This window comes from Crocodylus siamensis, chromosome 12 (assembly GCF_052110815.1).
Source record: "Crocodylus siamensis isolate JL-2025a chromosome 12, ASM5211081v1, whole genome shotgun sequence".
Classification (NCBI taxonomy): domain Eukaryota; kingdom Metazoa; phylum Chordata; order Crocodylia; family Crocodylidae; genus Crocodylus; species Crocodylus siamensis.
The window spans coordinates 38,558,111-38,575,569 of record NC_143406.1 but is presented as its reverse complement, the minus strand read 5'-3'; the positions used below and the strand labels follow the sequence as shown (position 1 = coordinate 38,575,569).

At 43.5% G+C, this 17,459-nt stretch overlaps 2 protein-coding genes across 5 annotated transcripts in view; one reads left to right on the top strand and one right to left on the bottom strand.

Annotated features, from left to right (window-relative positions):
• Positions 1–7,050, top strand: part of TECPR1 (tectonin beta-propeller repeat containing 1) — a 40,557-nt gene extending 33,507 nt beyond the window's left edge. For all 4 annotated transcript variants that reach the window (XM_090024436.1, XM_090024435.1, XM_090024437.1 and 1 more), the window contains 4 exons: positions 382–474; positions 1,735–1,841; positions 2,654–2,773; positions 4,649–7,050. In XM_090024436.1, the coding sequence (XP_089880562.1) occupies positions 382–474; positions 1,735–1,841; positions 2,654–2,773; positions 4,649–4,846 (518 nt within the window). In that variant the 3' untranslated portion in view covers positions 4,847–7,050. The remainder of the gene's footprint in view (positions 1–381; positions 475–1,734; positions 1,842–2,653; positions 2,774–4,648) is intronic.
• Positions 7,051–10,339: 3,289 nt separating this feature from the next.
• BHLHA15 (basic helix-loop-helix family member a15) lies at positions 10,340–17,374 on the bottom strand. Its single transcript, XM_090024441.1, has 3 exons — positions 14,787–17,374; positions 14,248–14,357; positions 10,340–12,252 (listed from the first exon to the last, which is right to left on the bottom strand). Exon 3 carries the CDS (start codon positions 12,182–12,184, stop codon positions 11,681–11,683), a length of 504 nt encoding a protein of 167 aa, XP_089880567.1. The 5' UTR covers positions 12,185–12,252; positions 14,248–14,357; positions 14,787–17,374; the 3' UTR covers positions 10,340–11,680.
• Positions 17,375–17,459: the final 85 nt, after the last annotated feature.

Below are 17,459 nucleotides of genomic sequence, written 5' to 3'. Positions count from 1 at the left end.
GAAAACTTGACTCTCTTCAGTAGAGATGGGTATCAATAACTACAATACATATATATGTAGGAAAGCAGTGCCTGAAATACCTGATCTACATGAGAGATTTCTTTCCAACAGACAAGCAAAATGGTACATTGAAAAGTAAACATTTTAATGAGGACACTTAATTTTCTACTCACTTCACATTGCCGTATGTTACGAGAAAACAGTTGTTCTGCATCACTATAAAGCCTGGCTAGTAAATACATGATTCACCTTTGTTTTGCATAGATGGGTATTTTTATGCTTGTGAACCTCAAGTGTCCAATACAAAGCTTATTTGGTATATTGCAATATATTTTTATTGCTGTTTTTTCAGCACCTCCTTCAATTATTTCCAACTTCTAGGTGATTGTTGGTATCATATTCCGTCACCTCAGAAGCAGAAATTAAAACAAGTCTCAGTAGGAAGGACATCCGTGTTTGTGTTGGATAAAAATGGTGAGTTGTCTTTATTATTTATGTTACTAAATGACAAGGTATAAATTGGCATTGCTCTACTAAAGTCAGTGGACTATGCTCACTATCCGGTCCTCTGTCTGGGTAGTCTCTCACATCTATGTTTGTATTTTCACATACCTAGTACCATGGGGTGTTTATACACATGCTCTGGGAGACTGTGTGCGCGCGTGCAGGGGGGATGCTTTAATTAGTCCCTGCACTTCAGAATGGCAGTGGAGGCGCTTTATCTAAAGCTTGTCGAATGAGCTTTAGATAAAGAGCCCCAGCCACTTGAGGCTGATGAGATGTTGGAGGCTGCTGGAGCACAGTAGTTGCCACACTCCAGCAGACTTAATTAATCGAGTCTGCTCTAATATGCTGTAATTACAACGTGTCGGAGCAGCCTTGCTGCTTGTGTGTAGGCACCTGTAGATAACATGGGACACTGTATCTGCAACATTTGTTTAATTCGTTGCTGGATTTTCCTAAAGAAGAGTTTTGTACCTGAGGATCCCTGCCAGAACCCCAGAAGTGTGCAAAACAGCAGGAAGTGTAGTGTAACATTCAGAACACCACCCCAAACAAACTGGTCTATTGTCTAGAGACAAAATTAAAGTATTCTTTCAAGTTTTTAATGGTGCAACCTGCTTCCTGAGAGATTTCTTCTGCTATGCTTTACTTTAACATCATTGGTACACCTTGTTCTTTATATAGATTTAGAATACAAGATCTTTTCCCCCAAGGAGGTCTACAAATTTGACTTGTGCCATCCTTTAGGAATCCTTGTAAAAGGATAAATTCCAAAAACATGAATTACATCTCTCTAATTCTTAACACATGGGGGGGCGGGGGATGCAACCAGATCCCCTAAAGCAGAAGTTGGCCACCTATTACCTGGGGGGATTCTGCACTGTTTTGGTGGGGGTGAGGGTTGTGGAAGGGGCTTTAGTAATATTGTTGCATCTGGATGGTGGGGAGAAGTGGTAGTGATAGCAGCAGCACTGTAGGAGGGGAAGCAATGACAGTAGCTTCAGTAGCAGCAGCGCAGGCTGGATTGCATGTTGCCTGCACTGAGAATTAAGCTCCGTTAAAGTGGCCACTGGCGCAAAAACATTACCAACCCTTGCTGTAAAGGATAAATATGTATTACCACTGATATCTTTTATAGTGCTTAATATCAGCCTCCTATGTGATCAAATCTGCGCTCTGAGTAAAAGACCACACTTCTTTATATAAATTAAATCCTGTCTATTTGTATAGGTAATCTCTGGTACCGTCAAGGAATCACACCAAGCTACCCTCAAGGATCTAGCTGGGACCATGTGTCTAATAATATTCGTAAAATTTCTGTAGGGCCCCTGGACCAGGTCTGTATTAAATTCCTTTCCATGTCATTAATTATAAATAATATGGCAAAATCCTCATTAAACACTGGTTTCTCATCTCATTTCTTCCATAAGGCAGTGATCTAAATGCATCCTAATGGCAATCTGAGAATTAAGGCATAGACAGATGAAATATTGATATACTAGTATAATTGGTATTATACCTTTATTTAAAAACAAAAAAATGGACAGATGGTGTAAACCCTTGTAATTGGAGAACTGGCCCTGTAAGAATCAAGCTTAGCTTTAATTTGTCCACATCATAGCTGGGGTAATGTAGGCCCAGCACTCTTTCCTGCTTATGCAGGGGGTCGGACTCGATGATCTATTGAGGTCCCTTCCGACCCTAGCATCTATGAATCTATGAATCATTCCTGGGATAGCAGTTTGCTAAAGACAAACAACAGCGCTTTTCTACCACCTAAGGGCAAGGCACAGTAGTAGCTATTGCGTGGACAGCTGTCTGTCTGTGTCCTAAATCTGGTGCACTATACAAACTGCTATACATTACACCAGAATATGTGTACATCTGTCCATGCCCTGTGAAATAGTAACACCACCTTTTGCTGTCCCAGTGAGACAGTGTAAAAAGCATGGTTTGTAAACTTGTGAAGTCTTACTGCCTGGAATTGTTTTCACTGCCAAGGTGTGCTTTGTTCAGGTTTCTCTCTGCCCAAATTAGGTGGTTAATACTGTAAGTAAAGTCACTGAGTCCTATCACATGGACTGTTCTTGCATGGATTGTCACAGTTTTCATTTGTGGGGGCTAAAATACTCCTATTTCTTTTTAAAAGGTCTGGGTGATAGCTGACAAAGTTCAGGGAAGTCATAGCCTAAGCTGTGGGACAGTCTGTCATCGGAAAGGAGTTCAGCCACTGGAACCCAAAGGGCTCTCGTGGGACTACGGCATTGGGGTAAGTGCTGAAGGCAAAAATTTGTTCTAGAGTTAGTATCCAAATAGTTTCAATTTTGGGGCACTGTCAGTTTGTTCAGCGCTGTCTATCAAAGACAGTAAAGAGACTTGGAGAGAAAAATAATGTTTTTATTTTCTGTTAATTTATTATTTTCTATTTTTTTGTTTTCTTCAGGTCTTATTATTGATTCAAAGAAATTATTTTTTAATGATTAATTCTTATGTGAGCTGAGGCACTGTGTGCAGATCGCTGACTCTGGGACACACACATCTCAAAAGTTTGTGTTCTACAGCTCTCAGCTGTGCCAGGATTTTGGTTTGCAGCTGGAAGGGTTAGGAAGTTTTGACCTGCCCTGTTCTCAAGGTTCATTATTTTAAATAGGAAATTAAAAGGTTTGAACAGAAAAAATTAAAATACAGGAACTAACATAGCAGCATTTAAAAAAATAAGTCTTGGCCTGTATGTGATAATCCCATTGCTCTCTATTGCAGTTCTACAGCATTTAGAGTGCAGCTTTTTTTAATATTTTAAGAGAAATCCTGACCCCTTTGAAGCTGACAGCAGAACTTCCCTTGACCTGAGTGAAGTCAGTAGTTCACCCATGCTCCATTCTCTAGAAAAGTTGGTTCCTTGCCTTGTGTGCCTAATTCCTTTTAGTCATTGTGACTAAGGTACGCAGAAAGTAACAGCCTAGGAGATTTGACCCCTTTGTTGTTGTGGAACCAGTAAATCTACGCAGCTCCCCAGGGAAGTGACTATATTTACTCACATGACACATCCCCCTGAATAAGACAAACACCTTGTTTTGGGAAAGCAGAATCCAGAAGTTATTTTTCTCAGTCTTATCTGCCACAGCATGGGCTCACTCACTGCATGGATCAGGGATGGGGTCCATTTCCTGCCATCACTTACTATCCATCTGCAGCTCCACAGCCCCCCCTCACTGCCAAATGCTACTGGCAATTTGGCAGTGGCTGTAGAAAGGGTAAAGCATATCACAGGGCAAAGGTGAATGACACTGGGCACATCTACACAAGATATTTACTGCGGAGTTGCCCAGTTAGCTCTGCAGTAAATGCGTTGGGTCTACATGTGTGGCCCTGTTGGGCCACAGGAAACTAATAAACTCTGCAGCAGGACAGCACTTGTTCTGTCCCGCTGCAGTTTTTTCATGCACAGCAGCACACATGTAGACTCTGACCCAGCTGGCTAGGGTATGAGGGTGCTTCAGTGCAGGGGCTTCCTGCTGGCTAGCCCTGCACTAGAGCACCCTTATGCCCCAACCAGCCCCTTGCAGAACATTTTGCTGGATCAGAGCAGCCCTGGGCTGGCAAACTGACACTCCCGCTTTCCCCCGGGCCTTCTGCCAGCCAGGGATACTCCAACCTGGCTCAGTGTGCTGTGGTCCCAGGCACACATTCAAATGGCATGCCCAGGAGCAATATACTCCAATGCAGTGTGCACCAGAGTTTATTGCTGCAAATTAATTGTTTGTGTAGATGTGCCCACGGATAAGTGGACTCTGCCACTGTTCCATGTGGCCAGGATCCAAGCACAGCTCGCAAAAGCCATTCCAGCATCCCCAAGTTTCCATTCCAGTGTGGCAGTCACTTGCCTCGTGCAATCATACCCCAACTGGATGGTTACTTTGAGTTAAAGGTGCATGTGGTGTGTGAGTAAATGCGGTATGTGTGATATGATGTCAGGGTTTTACCAGAAAGCCTGTCTTTCAAAGAGTCCTAGGAGGGAATTTTCTCTCTAGACAGGAGCTGAATAAACACAGTAAGTTCCTTGTTCTAAACAAAGAAAGCATTGAATCACATTGTGTAACTGAATTATGATGTTTCCTTATTATGATTTTACATTTTCTTGTAGGGTGGATGGGAACACATTACAGTCAGAGGAAATGCAACAGAAGCTCCTAAGGTTGCTCTACAAGATACCTCTGAAGCACATTTGGCAAAATCAATAGATCCAGAAGATGGGGAAAATGGAAGGAAAGGAGACCACTCTAAAGCCAATGTTATGGTTATTGAAGGACAGGAACTAGACAGAAATGCTGTTAGTTGTTAATGTGTTCTGTCACCTGTCTACTGGACGTTGCTCATTCTCAAAACAATGTAAAGAGAAACAAACTGTAGGGCTTATCAAACTGACATCATTACTGCTCAGAAAAAAGTAGCTCTCTGATAATTTTGATGTATTTTTAGACCTGGAATTTGCAATGTGCTTTTTAATATTCAATAGCTTCTACCCGTATTGATGAAGAATGACCTGAGAGAACTGACACACAATTTGTCAGGGCAAACGGGCGCTGCTAGGAGCCATAAGAAAAGATCCTTGACATAGCTGCTGTAAAACCAGATGAATGTGACTATCTTTGCAAATCTGCATTGCATATTTATTTTTTATAAAAAATATTTAATGTCCTTCCCTACATCCCTCATATAAATGCATCTTGTACACTATTCTCCAGTTTCTTTGGATTTTAAAAATTGTATCAATGTGATTTGATCTACAGGAAGCTAAAGCAATTGCACAATAGCAAAGAATACATGGCCTGATTCTGAAGACATATTTGGAACCAGAAAATCTTTTCTTTTGCAAATCCTACTTATGCCTGTTCATGACCAGTATCTGCTACCTTGACTCGGGGCAAAGTAACATTCTATTTCACAAATACTTCCACAGATTTCAGTAGAACGGTATGGTCCTGTTCACTGCGAATAAGGGTGGCAGAACCTGGGCCTAAATATCAAACCTAAGAATGACAAATCTGCTTTTTATTTTTTCCCTTGTCCTGATACTCAAAGGCATTAAATGACAAACTCCTACTAAGGTAAGGGGGTGTTAGGCACCTAAATATATTTAAGAATCTGGGCAATACTCCAACTGCTTACAAATCATGCTTTTGTATGAGTCTTTTTTCTAGAGAGAGAATGGAAAGGTCATAAGTCTGATTTTTACATTATACCGGTAGAAATCCAAATTAATTCTATGAAGCATGTAGAGTTCTGCTCCTGTGCACTTAGATTGCGGCTCTGCTGTGAGCTTGAATTAAATGTTCCATCTTGATTATATTTCCAGCTCTTCTTCTAGTGAATTAACACATCACTGTAGTGCTAGTGTTCAAAAGAGAACTTCCACTTTCATCCTTCTTTGGAATCTTAGTTAATCTTAAATTATTATCTAATTTTTTTTATTTTAAAACCAATCCCGTGGGTGCCAGTCACCTCCCTGAAAGAGCTGAAGCCAACTGTCTGCCACTGGTTTCAGAAAGACACTCAACACTTGGCAAAGTCAGAAGCTTAGAGATTTCTTGCTGAGGGACTGATCTTGTACCTTCAACTCCATGGGAGTTCAGCGAGAGCAAAATCGGGGTCAGAGGGCACTTTTACACATGCTTCGGAGGTGGAGGGCAGCACTTTAATTAGAGTGGCTCCAAGAGTCGCTGATGCACCGATACATGAGATGCCATGACGCTTTAATTAGAGCGGCTCTTAGAGCTGCTCTAATTAAAACACTGCAGCATCTCATGTATCAGTGTCCTCATGCTTAAAAATGGCAGGAGGGGGTTTGTTCAATGAGCTTTAGTTCAAGCGCCTCCACTGCCATTTTTAAGTGCGGGGATGCTGATACACGAGATGCAGGAGGCTGCTGGAGCACAGTAATTGCCATTTTCTAGCAGCCTCTACACTCACGTGTCTAATTAATAGCACTCAAGTGTGAGTTTACAGCCTATTTCCCCATGTTGTGTGTGTGACTATATATGGAGTTATTTTTATATGAATTACATACAGTCTGTTGTGGTGTCAAGTAGGGCATTTGTAGATGTAAAGCTGTTTTGTTTGCATGTATTTTAAATGTATATTTCATATTTTAATGCCAAGAGAAATTGTTTCAAAAGTCCAAATGTGAAATAAAGATTCTTAAATATCCAATATCCTATATTGTTTCGGCAAACTACTAACTTTCCATTAAGTAACTATAGTTTTGTGTGATTTTTACATCTACATCGTGGTATAGATATTTAGTGACACTGTATTTGCATTAATTCCTATAAATACAAAGATGCACACAGCTCTATAAATCACACAAGTTGTCTCAAACATAGTTAATAGATTTATCACATTTACTCTTAGATAATTTACTAGGCTTGCTTTTTCTCTGCACTATATCAGAAGGTCATTGATACTTTCCTTTTGAATATCCAATGTTTACATGTTCAATAATCTAATCTTATGTGTTGAATACTGAGTCAATAAAATTTGTTCTAAAATTAATGTAATCTTGCATGTTTTTATTTCTCCCTGGGTTGCCAACTCACGTCTGTCTGCTTCACTACAAAAAGCTAATTTTAAACAGTCAAACAGATCTAAAAAGGCTCATTAATGAAAGTCGACTGCAGCTTTTGAAATGGTCTTGCACAATATAAGATTGATTTTTGTCAGAAATAAGTTACTTGTTGTGCGATCCCTGTTTAATTTGCATACACAAGAGCTACTGCGACACCAGGGTTAGCTATTTTCCTGAGACTACGAAGTCATGTATATTATAGGATGTGTACTAGAGTAGCCAACAGTTTTGTTCACATTAGTCATAAGCAGGTCACAGCTGACGGCCAGTATTTGCTCAGGGCAAGTGTACCTTTTAGATCTGTTCTTTGTACCACTGACTGCCTGATATTGCATTTGTTCAATGTAATGCAGTATTGCTTGTCAAATTCTTTAATAACTTAAAAAAAAGCTTCCTTATTTGTACTAAGCATTAGGTCCAATCAATGATACACATGGAAGCTAAAATGCTGTCTTGTCAGAAAAGTCCTTTGTGGAAGGACTTTAAAGTCTGCAGAATGCTACAGTGGGAATCTCCACTGTAACGCATGGGATTGAGAAAGTTTAAAGAACCTTACAAGAATTAGAAGATTTTTTTTCCTAGACACTATTTGTTGCCACTTTGTAAAAGTTATCTGTCCCTAAATAGGGTCCCTAGAAACCCTGGATAGTTTCATGAAAACGTTTAGTAAACAACTACTTAACTTTAAGCATCTGTATAAGTGATTTTCTAAAAAGGGATCATTTTAAGCAAGTTACATTTTTACTAATTTAGGGCCTATATCTATCTCCAAGATTAACCACAGTCTGCCACAATATCAGTTATAACTAGCTGTACTGTTAATTTTCTCTAATACTAGGCGTAATAATAAAACTAGTACTGTATGCAGTACCCTCTGATTTCTGGCCAAAGCATTTTCTGCTTGGTTCAAGAATCCAAGGACTATGGTAATTCCAGTCAATTACCCTCTGAAGTGTGTACTCACATCAATTCTCTAGTATATTTTAAAAGGAAAGAAGCTTTTGTTCATACCACAATTCTTCCTACTGCCTTGTAAAATAATCGTTACAAAAGCAGTTTTTTTACATGGCTGCTAAAATTGTTGTGGCTGATTCTTTGCAAGAAATGCATACAGAATAACTTTTTTTTTTTTAAGTAATGCAAGAATAGGTATTCCTGGAGTAGTAAGCAGCAGCAGTCTTGAAAAGCTAGGTAGCGGGGGTCTATTACACCTGCTACAGTGAACCTCACAAGAAGAAGCTGCGGCTAGATCAATTGAGCAAGTTCCTCCCATGCTCAGTGAAGCAAAGGGGGGAGAATTCATCATCGTTCCCCTGTGGCCAGAAATTGTAGCCCACAAACCTGATGGGATCCTTGGGGATTTGTGGAAGGGAAAAGTGATTCACAAGGAGCCTATGATCAAACAATTTGGACCGCATTCTTGGATAACCATGTTACCAAGACTTTCCTCTGCCATGGCCTCCAGTGGATGAGGCTGCGTTAGGCCCAGGAATGGTACAGTGTAGCTCTCTTTATTTAAAATGTGAGTAACTAGCTGTAGAAAAAAAGGAGTTGTTGCACAGAACCAGGTGTAATGGATGCTGTGCTGCTGCTGTCACATGCCTCACCACTTACACAAACAGTCCAGTGTTTACATTGTAATTGTTTAAAAATGTTTCTGACCTTTATTGGCCTTTCCAGTTTGACCGCTTCCCAGCTGTCGTGGCCTTATACCTCCTGAGCTGGCTTTCTCCAGCTACCATTGGAGGTCGTTCAAATTCTACGAGGGGACAAAATCCTGAGCAGTCCCATTTGCTAACATGGTCTAAACTTTGACACTAGTTATGCAGGCAGATCAGAACCCTCAAACTAATTCACTTTGGACCCCTGGATATGTAACACTATGATTTAAATGACAATTCACCAGAATTTGGGTGTTTCAAATAAAAGTGTAGGAAAGCTTTTGTTTTACCATTGACTTCTATGAAGCCAAAATTTCAACCCTGATGTTTTGCAAGGAGGAAAAGATATACATACACAGTGACCCCTGAAGTTTAACTACCTGGGGGAAACAGGAGCTCATCTTAAAAGAGTGGCTCTCTATGCAGCTCCTCTATCAACTGTGAATATAAGCAGGTCTGCTTTCTCTTGGGAGTCTGCAGTGCTGCAGGGAGGTATCGCCTGTGCAAACCGTCTTGTCACTGGTCTCAAACAAAATTCTGTATTGCCATCCAAGCCTGAACTACAGGTTCCCCTGCAACGCAAAGTGCTTATGGGCTGTAATGTGTCTCTCTCCCAATACATCAAGTAAAGAAATCTGAAGACCCTCAGTGTCTATCAGATCCCCTCCTTTTCAGAATCTGCCTGGGCTGCAGAAGAGGATTTTAGGGTCACTCTAACCTGATTGGTGGCAGGTGAAATCAGTGAGCAGTTAAGACTTAATGGGCCTCTTCTCATGCATGTAAAAAGCAAGTGAGAGAAAATGCCTTTCATCAGACCTAGGCAAATGCACTTAGTGTTCTTAGTGCTTGTGTTCACTTAGTGCTTGTCTAACATCTCTCCCAACCATACAGTCCAATAAACGATATTACCCAAAAATCCTTTCCTCACATATATATTTCCTGAACTATCAGGCCTACAACAACAACCCAATCCTACTTGACCCAACACAGACAGTCATCTCATATGGAAAGTTATCCAATAGGCTAGGGACATAACGGGCACACTGTGGCTACTATATGAGGTAAGATGCCTAACTGGTTCACCCAGTGTCTGCTGTGGCAAATCCCTGGTGGAGAGAAATTAGATTTGGAATTGGAAAATCTTAAATTGATGAGGCAAAACACAATTCCCTCCTTCCCTCCACAATTCTGTTAGCTGAATGCATAAAATGTAACATTATTCTACATCATACCTGCAAGTAGCTATGGCAGAAGAGAGGAACTGGTATTCTTTACTGGCCTGTCTGTGAAACCTTAAACTTTCTTCCAAATGAAAACATCACTTTACCAGTCCTGCCAGAATTAAATAAACAACATGTTACTACATATAAAAGGGCTAAATCCTCTCTCAATTAAATCAAGCCTTAAAGCAGTGAGGATTCAGAAGGACAGAACTACTGCTCAGCTGCAGGTGGAGACCCAAGGGTGCAGGATCAACAAAGGTCTCTTCAACACCACCCCTCCCGCCCCAGCTTGAAACAGGCACAGCCCCGTCCACCAAAGAGAAAGAGGTAGTGTGCATGATGCTCCACCTCATGGCTGCATGGAGTCCAACTGTCCGGCAATTATCCTGCTACTATCAGAACTGTGTGACCACAGGCAGATGGAGCTGCAATACAAACTGTACATGCACCACATTTCCAAGCAAGGAGACTTTAGCTTATTTGTGGGAATGAGGAAAGTGCAAGACAGAGGGGATTTCAGGCTTTCTTAGTCATATACAAACTTTAGGAATAAAAAGAAAACAATCTTCTTGTTTTAAGAAATTCTGCCTCATTCAAATTTCATGATACGGGAACCTAGTACAAACCCAGTATAAACTCAACCCGATCACAAAGCAGGCTGTTAGCAGACTTCAATTTAATTATATTATCAATATCTAACTTGCAAACAACACACTGTAAATAAAACATTTCTGTCATCCTAATTTTACAAACATCATAAATGATTTGCCTATATTACAACTGCCCCCAATTGCACTCAAAAGGCCCAGTGGGGACTAAGTTTTCACAGGGCTAGGTGCTGTGCCAACACAGCCAAATCAACATCCTTGCCCTGAAAAGCTCACAATCTAAGACATCTTGGTATTCAAATTAAAACAACAACTTTCAAATGTATATGGTGCAGCAAAGTTCAGATTCTTGTGCATTTAAGTACAGTAGTACATCTAGCTTTGGTGAGTTTTGAAGTAGGACCAAAATGCACCATACAACTTTGTTAGCATGACAGAAAGTTACCTGTCTGCTGGACTGCAGTAATCAAGCTGGTCAAATACACTTCTATTGTCGTGAACTTTATTCTTTCTCTTTAGTAGCAGGACATTTAAGTATTCAATATAGTATTCAGTATAGTTCCCTGTAATTGTAATTAAACAAATTATTCCTTTTATCCCAGCTCAGATCAGTTAAGTATTTTCTTCAAGTGTCTGGCTGCTATCAAAGCACCATACAGGAGTATCAATATTTCATTGTTTGTCCACCAGACTTTCCACTAAATTGTGTCATCTGAAGGAACAAATGTTACAGCCAGGATTCTGCAGAAAGACTAGTGAGTTGAGATGTTTCTACAGTTGGGTGCCAATTCAAAAAACCTTAAAGAAGCCTAATCTTCACAAAGTCCCAAGTACCCAACTCTCTGGGGACCCAAACACTGAGACATCCAACAAAATTACTGAACTCCTTGAAAATCTTCATGTACAATTTCAGATAATTTCAATGTGTATCATGAGATGCAGTCACTAAATTTTGTCTGATTGTTCAAGAAAAGACTGGAGGAAATAACCCCTTAACTCTCCAAATGCTGAAATGCACAAAAAAGAGGGGATAGGAGAAAACAAAGCCAGTACATAACTTTAGCTGCCTTCGCTGAAGCTTTGTATTTGCGTGGAGTATTTTTTTAGTTGTTCTTCACGTTCATCTTCCCTTGGCTGCTGTTGGTAATGCTGGTACAATTTGGACCCACTGGGCCCTGATCCTTCAATATCTGGGAGGTGTCCATTGGACATACTAAGTATGGTGGAGGTCAGTGACTTAATATAATTTTTGGCCAGTGTGAGAGTCTCTATTTTAGAAAGTTTATTTTCGGCTCTTACATGAGGGATGACCTCCCGCAAGGCCTGGAACGCATTATTGAGCTTGTGCATTCTTTGCCTTTCCCGCTCATTGCTTTCCAGTCTTCTTGACTCTCTGTCCTTGCTGTTCCAGGAATGCTTCGCCCTTGCTGCTACAATCTTACTGCTTCCCCTGCTTCTCTTTTCTTTCTGCCGCAAACATTTTACCAGTTCCTCTTCACTCAATCTCGACGCTTCTTTGTCAACTGTAAACTTACGCTTCTTTCCTTTGGTTTTGGTCTTCATGTTTCAATAAATGAGGAGGAAATGTGATCGCCCATTAAATGAATCTTCTGGTGCTAACCATCAAAGCACTGTAAAAACATGACAAACATCTTTAGCTGTCTGTTATGTTTCCTACCAAACAAATGGTGAGTTGTAGTGTTGGCTCATTCTGAATCATCCAGTGTCATCTGGAAAGCTGCCAGCCCCTGTCTGAATGGAGACAATGGAGAATCCCTCTGCAGAGAATGACAGTGGCTTCTTCTTTCAATTATAGGTAGGGACCTCCCAAATTCAGGGCAGCTGCCCCCAACAATGTGCTGCAAGTGCAGCACTGGGCACCATTTTTGCAGAGGAGCATGGTGGGCTCCCCCCATGCCTCTGATTAGCCAAGGGGCCTTGGAAGTCCTGCCCCTCCCCAGACATGGAGAGACGACCATTTGCTAAAGCCATCTGCCAATCTCCAGGGAGGGGAGGCACTTCCGGGGCCCCTCAGCCAGAGGGAGGAGGGCCGTCATGCCATGAAAATCTCTCCCTGCTCTCCCTCTCTCCATGCTTCAGGAAGCCAGGTCGTTCTGCCCTTTTCTGGGTTTTTCAGCTCTTTTTTTCCCCCTGCTCTGCTGATTTTTCACCTTTTCATGGTCCCTGCACCTTTTCCCAGGTACCAGGCTTTCTCGTGGAGACCAACTGAATTTGCAGTTTCCGCAAAAATCATGACATCATGAATTCGGTAGGTCCCTAATTATAGGCAAAGAGCTACAAAGGTCAACTGAGTAGAACTAAGTTCAGCAAGTGTTGCCAAGCTAACACCCTTGGAGTCTGACATTGGAAGCAATCGCATCTTGGGGAGACATAATTCTCCCCATGCTCTTCCTCCAGTACGTCTCACCAAAGCTAGAGGGACTTCCCCTACACGTACATACCATATTTCATGGTGTACAAGTTGAGGTTTGGAGACAAAATATTTACCTTTAAATTTGTCCCTCGACTTATACACCATATCAGTACTTTTGACCCCCGTCGCTGTCTCAACCTTCCTCACCGACAGCATTCTGTCACTGGAGGGTGCAGCGGGGCTGGTATAAGCTGACCCCATATTTCTGATCCAAAAAGTTAGGTTGAGTTATACACCAGATCCAGAGAACTCCTAATTTTTTTGATCTGAAAAATGGGGTCAATTTATACGCCACGTCAACTTGCACACCATGAAATATGGTTCATAGACTGTGATTAAGAGAATGGTCTCCTTCATTCACAGATCTCTTTGCCAAGAAAAATTCTGAAGCAGAAGCCAAATGAGTTTTGTGACGTGGAGCTGGACTGAACCTGTCGTTATATCAGGTCCGTAGGTACACAGAAGTGACAGTGCATTCTAGCAACATCTAAATCCAGTGCAAAGCACAGTAGTAGTTGTAGTGCCCTTGGGGAAAAGAGTGGATTTACATGCTGGATTCAGACACTGCCTTTCTAGTTTACAGATTTCAAAAAACAATAATATAATCTTTAGCATGAACAAACCAAAAACCATGTTGCATAATGGGAAGCATGACTGGCGGCAGCAGCTTAGTTATAAACTCCCTTTCTAGCTCTCCACATTTCTCCCAATTGCTTCCCTTTCCTTCTAATTCTTCTGCCCCAGGGTGCAACAAATCCATGTGGCATGAGGGCCCTACACATACAAAGAAGCATTTCAAACTAGAACCCTGGTCTTTGGCTCTAAAAAATTAAACTAGTCTCTTCCCCTTCAACATGTTCAGATGAAGGAGGTGTCTTATGCTGTTTGGAGGCAGCCCCAGATTAGTGAGCATCACCCATTCACTTATGAAGAAAAGTCAGGAGGGGAGCCACTCCAAATGCCACCGATTTCTCCTCTCCACACCTTTTGAGTTCTCCCCCCTTGCTTCCCAGGTCACTTCTCTGCCTCCACCCCTTCCTTTCTTGATACCCTCACTCCCAGCTAAACTCCTCAATATTTTCCTCCTTCTCTAAATGTTACCCAAAGTTCAAGCATTTATTCACTTCTCATCCATAAAAAGTCCGTTCACAGACCAGTGCCCTCCCGCTTTGTTGTTTGCTTTTAGTCTCACCTTTGAAGTTCAGGCTACGTCAGCAGAGTATGCGACTGGTAGAAAGCTCGGGCTGCTCCTCAGTGACAGTTTTCTCAGCTGTTGTCCAACAATACTGTTGCCATCTCAAGCTGTTGTACAGGGAGGGGAGAGATGGTTGTAATCTCGGAGGGCATTAGACTAACAGAGCTCCCAAACGGCACAGCACTAGTGGAGACCCCGACATGCCAGAAACTGGTACAATGGCGCGAAGGGGGCGCAGCCCCAGGCCCGGCTCACGAGGCTCCTCAGGGCCGCTCTCCCACTGCCACCTCCCCGGCTGTGCCACGGGCGACCCACGGAGCGGGCCCGGGGGCCAGGCTAGGCACCACGGCCCGAGAGGCGCCCTCAGCTCCGCGCCCGCCTCCCCGCACAGCACCCGTGCCTGGGCCGCCCCGGGGCCTGAGGCGGGCGACGCGACCTGGGGGCAGGAGGACCCGTGAGGAGCAGCGCGGGCGGCACGCGGGGCGGGGGCCAAGGGGCAGCTCCGGGACACGCGGGCGGCAGCGGCGCGCACCTACCTGGGGCCGGGGCCGGGGCACGGCTGTGCAGGCGGAGGCGGGGCCGCGCCCGCAGGCGGGGCGGGGGGCGGCGCGGGCCTCGGGGATGCACGTGCGCCGGCACCAGCAACGAGCGCGGGGCCTCAAAGGCCCGGCCCGCTCCCCGCGTACCGTCCGCTCCTCCGGGGCTGGAGCCGCAGCAGCGGGACCAGAGCGGCTGGGGCAGAGAAGAAAGAGGCCTCTCCAGGCAAGTGCCACTGCCTTGTTTTTCCAGAGATTGACCTCGGGCTGATAAGAGGTCAGATGCTAGCACCACGGCTGAGAGAGACTCGGGGGTTGTGGCCGACCGCGAGAGAACACGAGCCGTCAATGCGATGTCGCAGCCGGTACAGCAAACCAAACTCTGACTTGCATCCGTAGTTGCTTCTCAAGCACATCTCAGGATGTCGTCCTCCCGCTGTACTCGGCCTTGGCGAGGCTGCAGCTGGAGTACTGCGTCCAATTCTGGGCACCACAATTCAAGAAGGATGCGGAGAAAAGCTTGAGTGTCTAGAGGAGAGCCCCGCGCATGATCAGAGGGCAAGAAAACAGGCCTCACGATGAGAGGCTGAGAGCCGTGGGACTCTTCACCCTGGAAAAGCACAGGCTGAGGGGGCCTGGTGGCTGCCTGTAAGTACATCAGGGGCACACATCAGGATCTGGGGGAAATGCCTGTTCACCAGAGTGCCCCAAGGTAAAACTGGAACCCATGTTCATAAACTCCTCCAAGACTGTTTCAGGCTGGACATAGTAAAGAAAAATTTTCTTGTCCGAGCCCCCAGGACCTGGAATAGACTCCCTCCAGCAGTGGTGCAGGCATCTACTCGGGACTCATTAAAGAAACGTTTGGATGCTTATCTTGCTGGGATCCTTTGACCCCAGCTGACATCCTGCACCCGGGCCGGGGGGCTGGACTCGATGATCTTCGAAGTCCCTTCCAGCCCAAACGTCTATGAAATATGAGAAGCAGGAGCTGGGGGCAGGCCAGGCTACTGCAAAAAACCTCCACTTCCTTGTTGCACCTCTTTTCAGGGGGCTCCAGCTCATGCTATGGCTGCTTAAGGATGACACAGAGCATGTGGAAGTGGGGAGCCTGGCTGTGGTTTTACAGAGCCTAGTCCTACCTGGCTCATGCCCGGTGCATGTTTGACCTGCGCTCAGCAGCTTTGCTAGGCTCAGTCGTGGCCCTGTCAGCCTCTTTTAACAAATCTGTGAATTCTGCTAAATACCAGTCATCCAGCATCCCCAACAGGGCACAAGATGATGAGGACTGTGCCACAGGCAGCAGAAGGGGCAGTGAACTGGAGAAGACAATGAGATTGTGTCCACGGCTCCTCACCATGCAGTGAAGGGGATGTTGTCTAAGCCTTACCTCTCCCTGAAGAGATTTGTTGAGACTTTCAACATGCAAACCACGGGGAGGAGCAAGACCTGGTTGCAACTGATACATTCTCAAAATGATAAAAATGGCAGAAAATTGCAAAGCACCACTGTAGGGCTGTTGTCAGTAAGTGCACTTCCATCACTGCGGGGGAGTCCTTACAAACAGAATCAGTCCTTTTACAGTGCGTCATGAGATCCACAAACTAAATCAGTGGTACAAGCGCTAAGGATTCCCCGCAGTCCTTTTTGTAACAAGGAAAAAGTATGCCCAACTGCAATATTGAGACCCGATATCTGATTTTCAGTACACATTCGAAGGAGTAAGAATCCAGGATTTAGGTTCTGCCCTTTAGGCAGATAGCATATTTACAAAAAATAAGTAGTAATTGTAGCCTGAGTAGCATGCAAGTTCCCCCCCTCCCCCGAGTAACTATCTGGTTAAGGAGTTGCCACCAGAGAACTTACACAAATGAACTATTCAGCTTTCTTTGTGTATCTAATACATGTAATAGTAACTCTAAACAATTCAAGAACCGTTCATCCGTACTTTCACTGTATTTCAACTGATGTAGCCTTCAACTCAAAAAATCCAGACTTATGAGGAACAAGCGCACAAGCCTGTGGTGCTGCAATGCCATCTGACCTCACAGGCTGAAAAGATTTCAGATAAAAGAGCAGACTTCCAGGTGAGTACCAAGCTACTGCAATAAGTGACATTGTGATTCAAGAGGCAGAACTCTTTCCCTCAGTGTCAGTACCAAAATAATGATCCAACATGGCAACAGCTGAGCACTGTGGAGAAATCAAAGCAGCAGAAATCATGAATTCTGACAAGTTGCCATTAGTAAGGAAGATGGCCCAGTGATTACAGGATTTACCAGTAATTTCAGAGAAACTCCCTCTCCAACCACAACCTTAGGCACTACACCTCATTTCTCTACCTGCCAGGGGGTTGCAGGGTTATGAAGTGCTCATACCCCAGAAGTCTCAGGGATTTAAACTTAATTTCTACTCTGTTTGTACTTTGAATACAGCTTCCCTATTGGCTGTCCATGCATGTCAAAGTTAAAAATGAGGCGAGATAAACGGAAAGAGTCAGGTATCAAAATATAAATCTCTAATACAGATGGTTGTGTGTAGGCTGATACGGGACTATGCATCACATACTAAAGAACATGCTTAAATTTTGCTTTTGGGAACTGCAATAATTTCATTCACTGTAAATCAGGAGTTGAACAAGTTTGTTAAGGATGAACAAACAGACACAGGAGT

Excerpts from the sequence above, each read along its gene's own strand:
- BHLHA15 (XM_090024441.1), bottom strand. The coding sequence starts at position 12,184 with ATGAAGACCAAAACCAAAGGAAAGAAGCGTAAGTTTACAGTTGACAAA.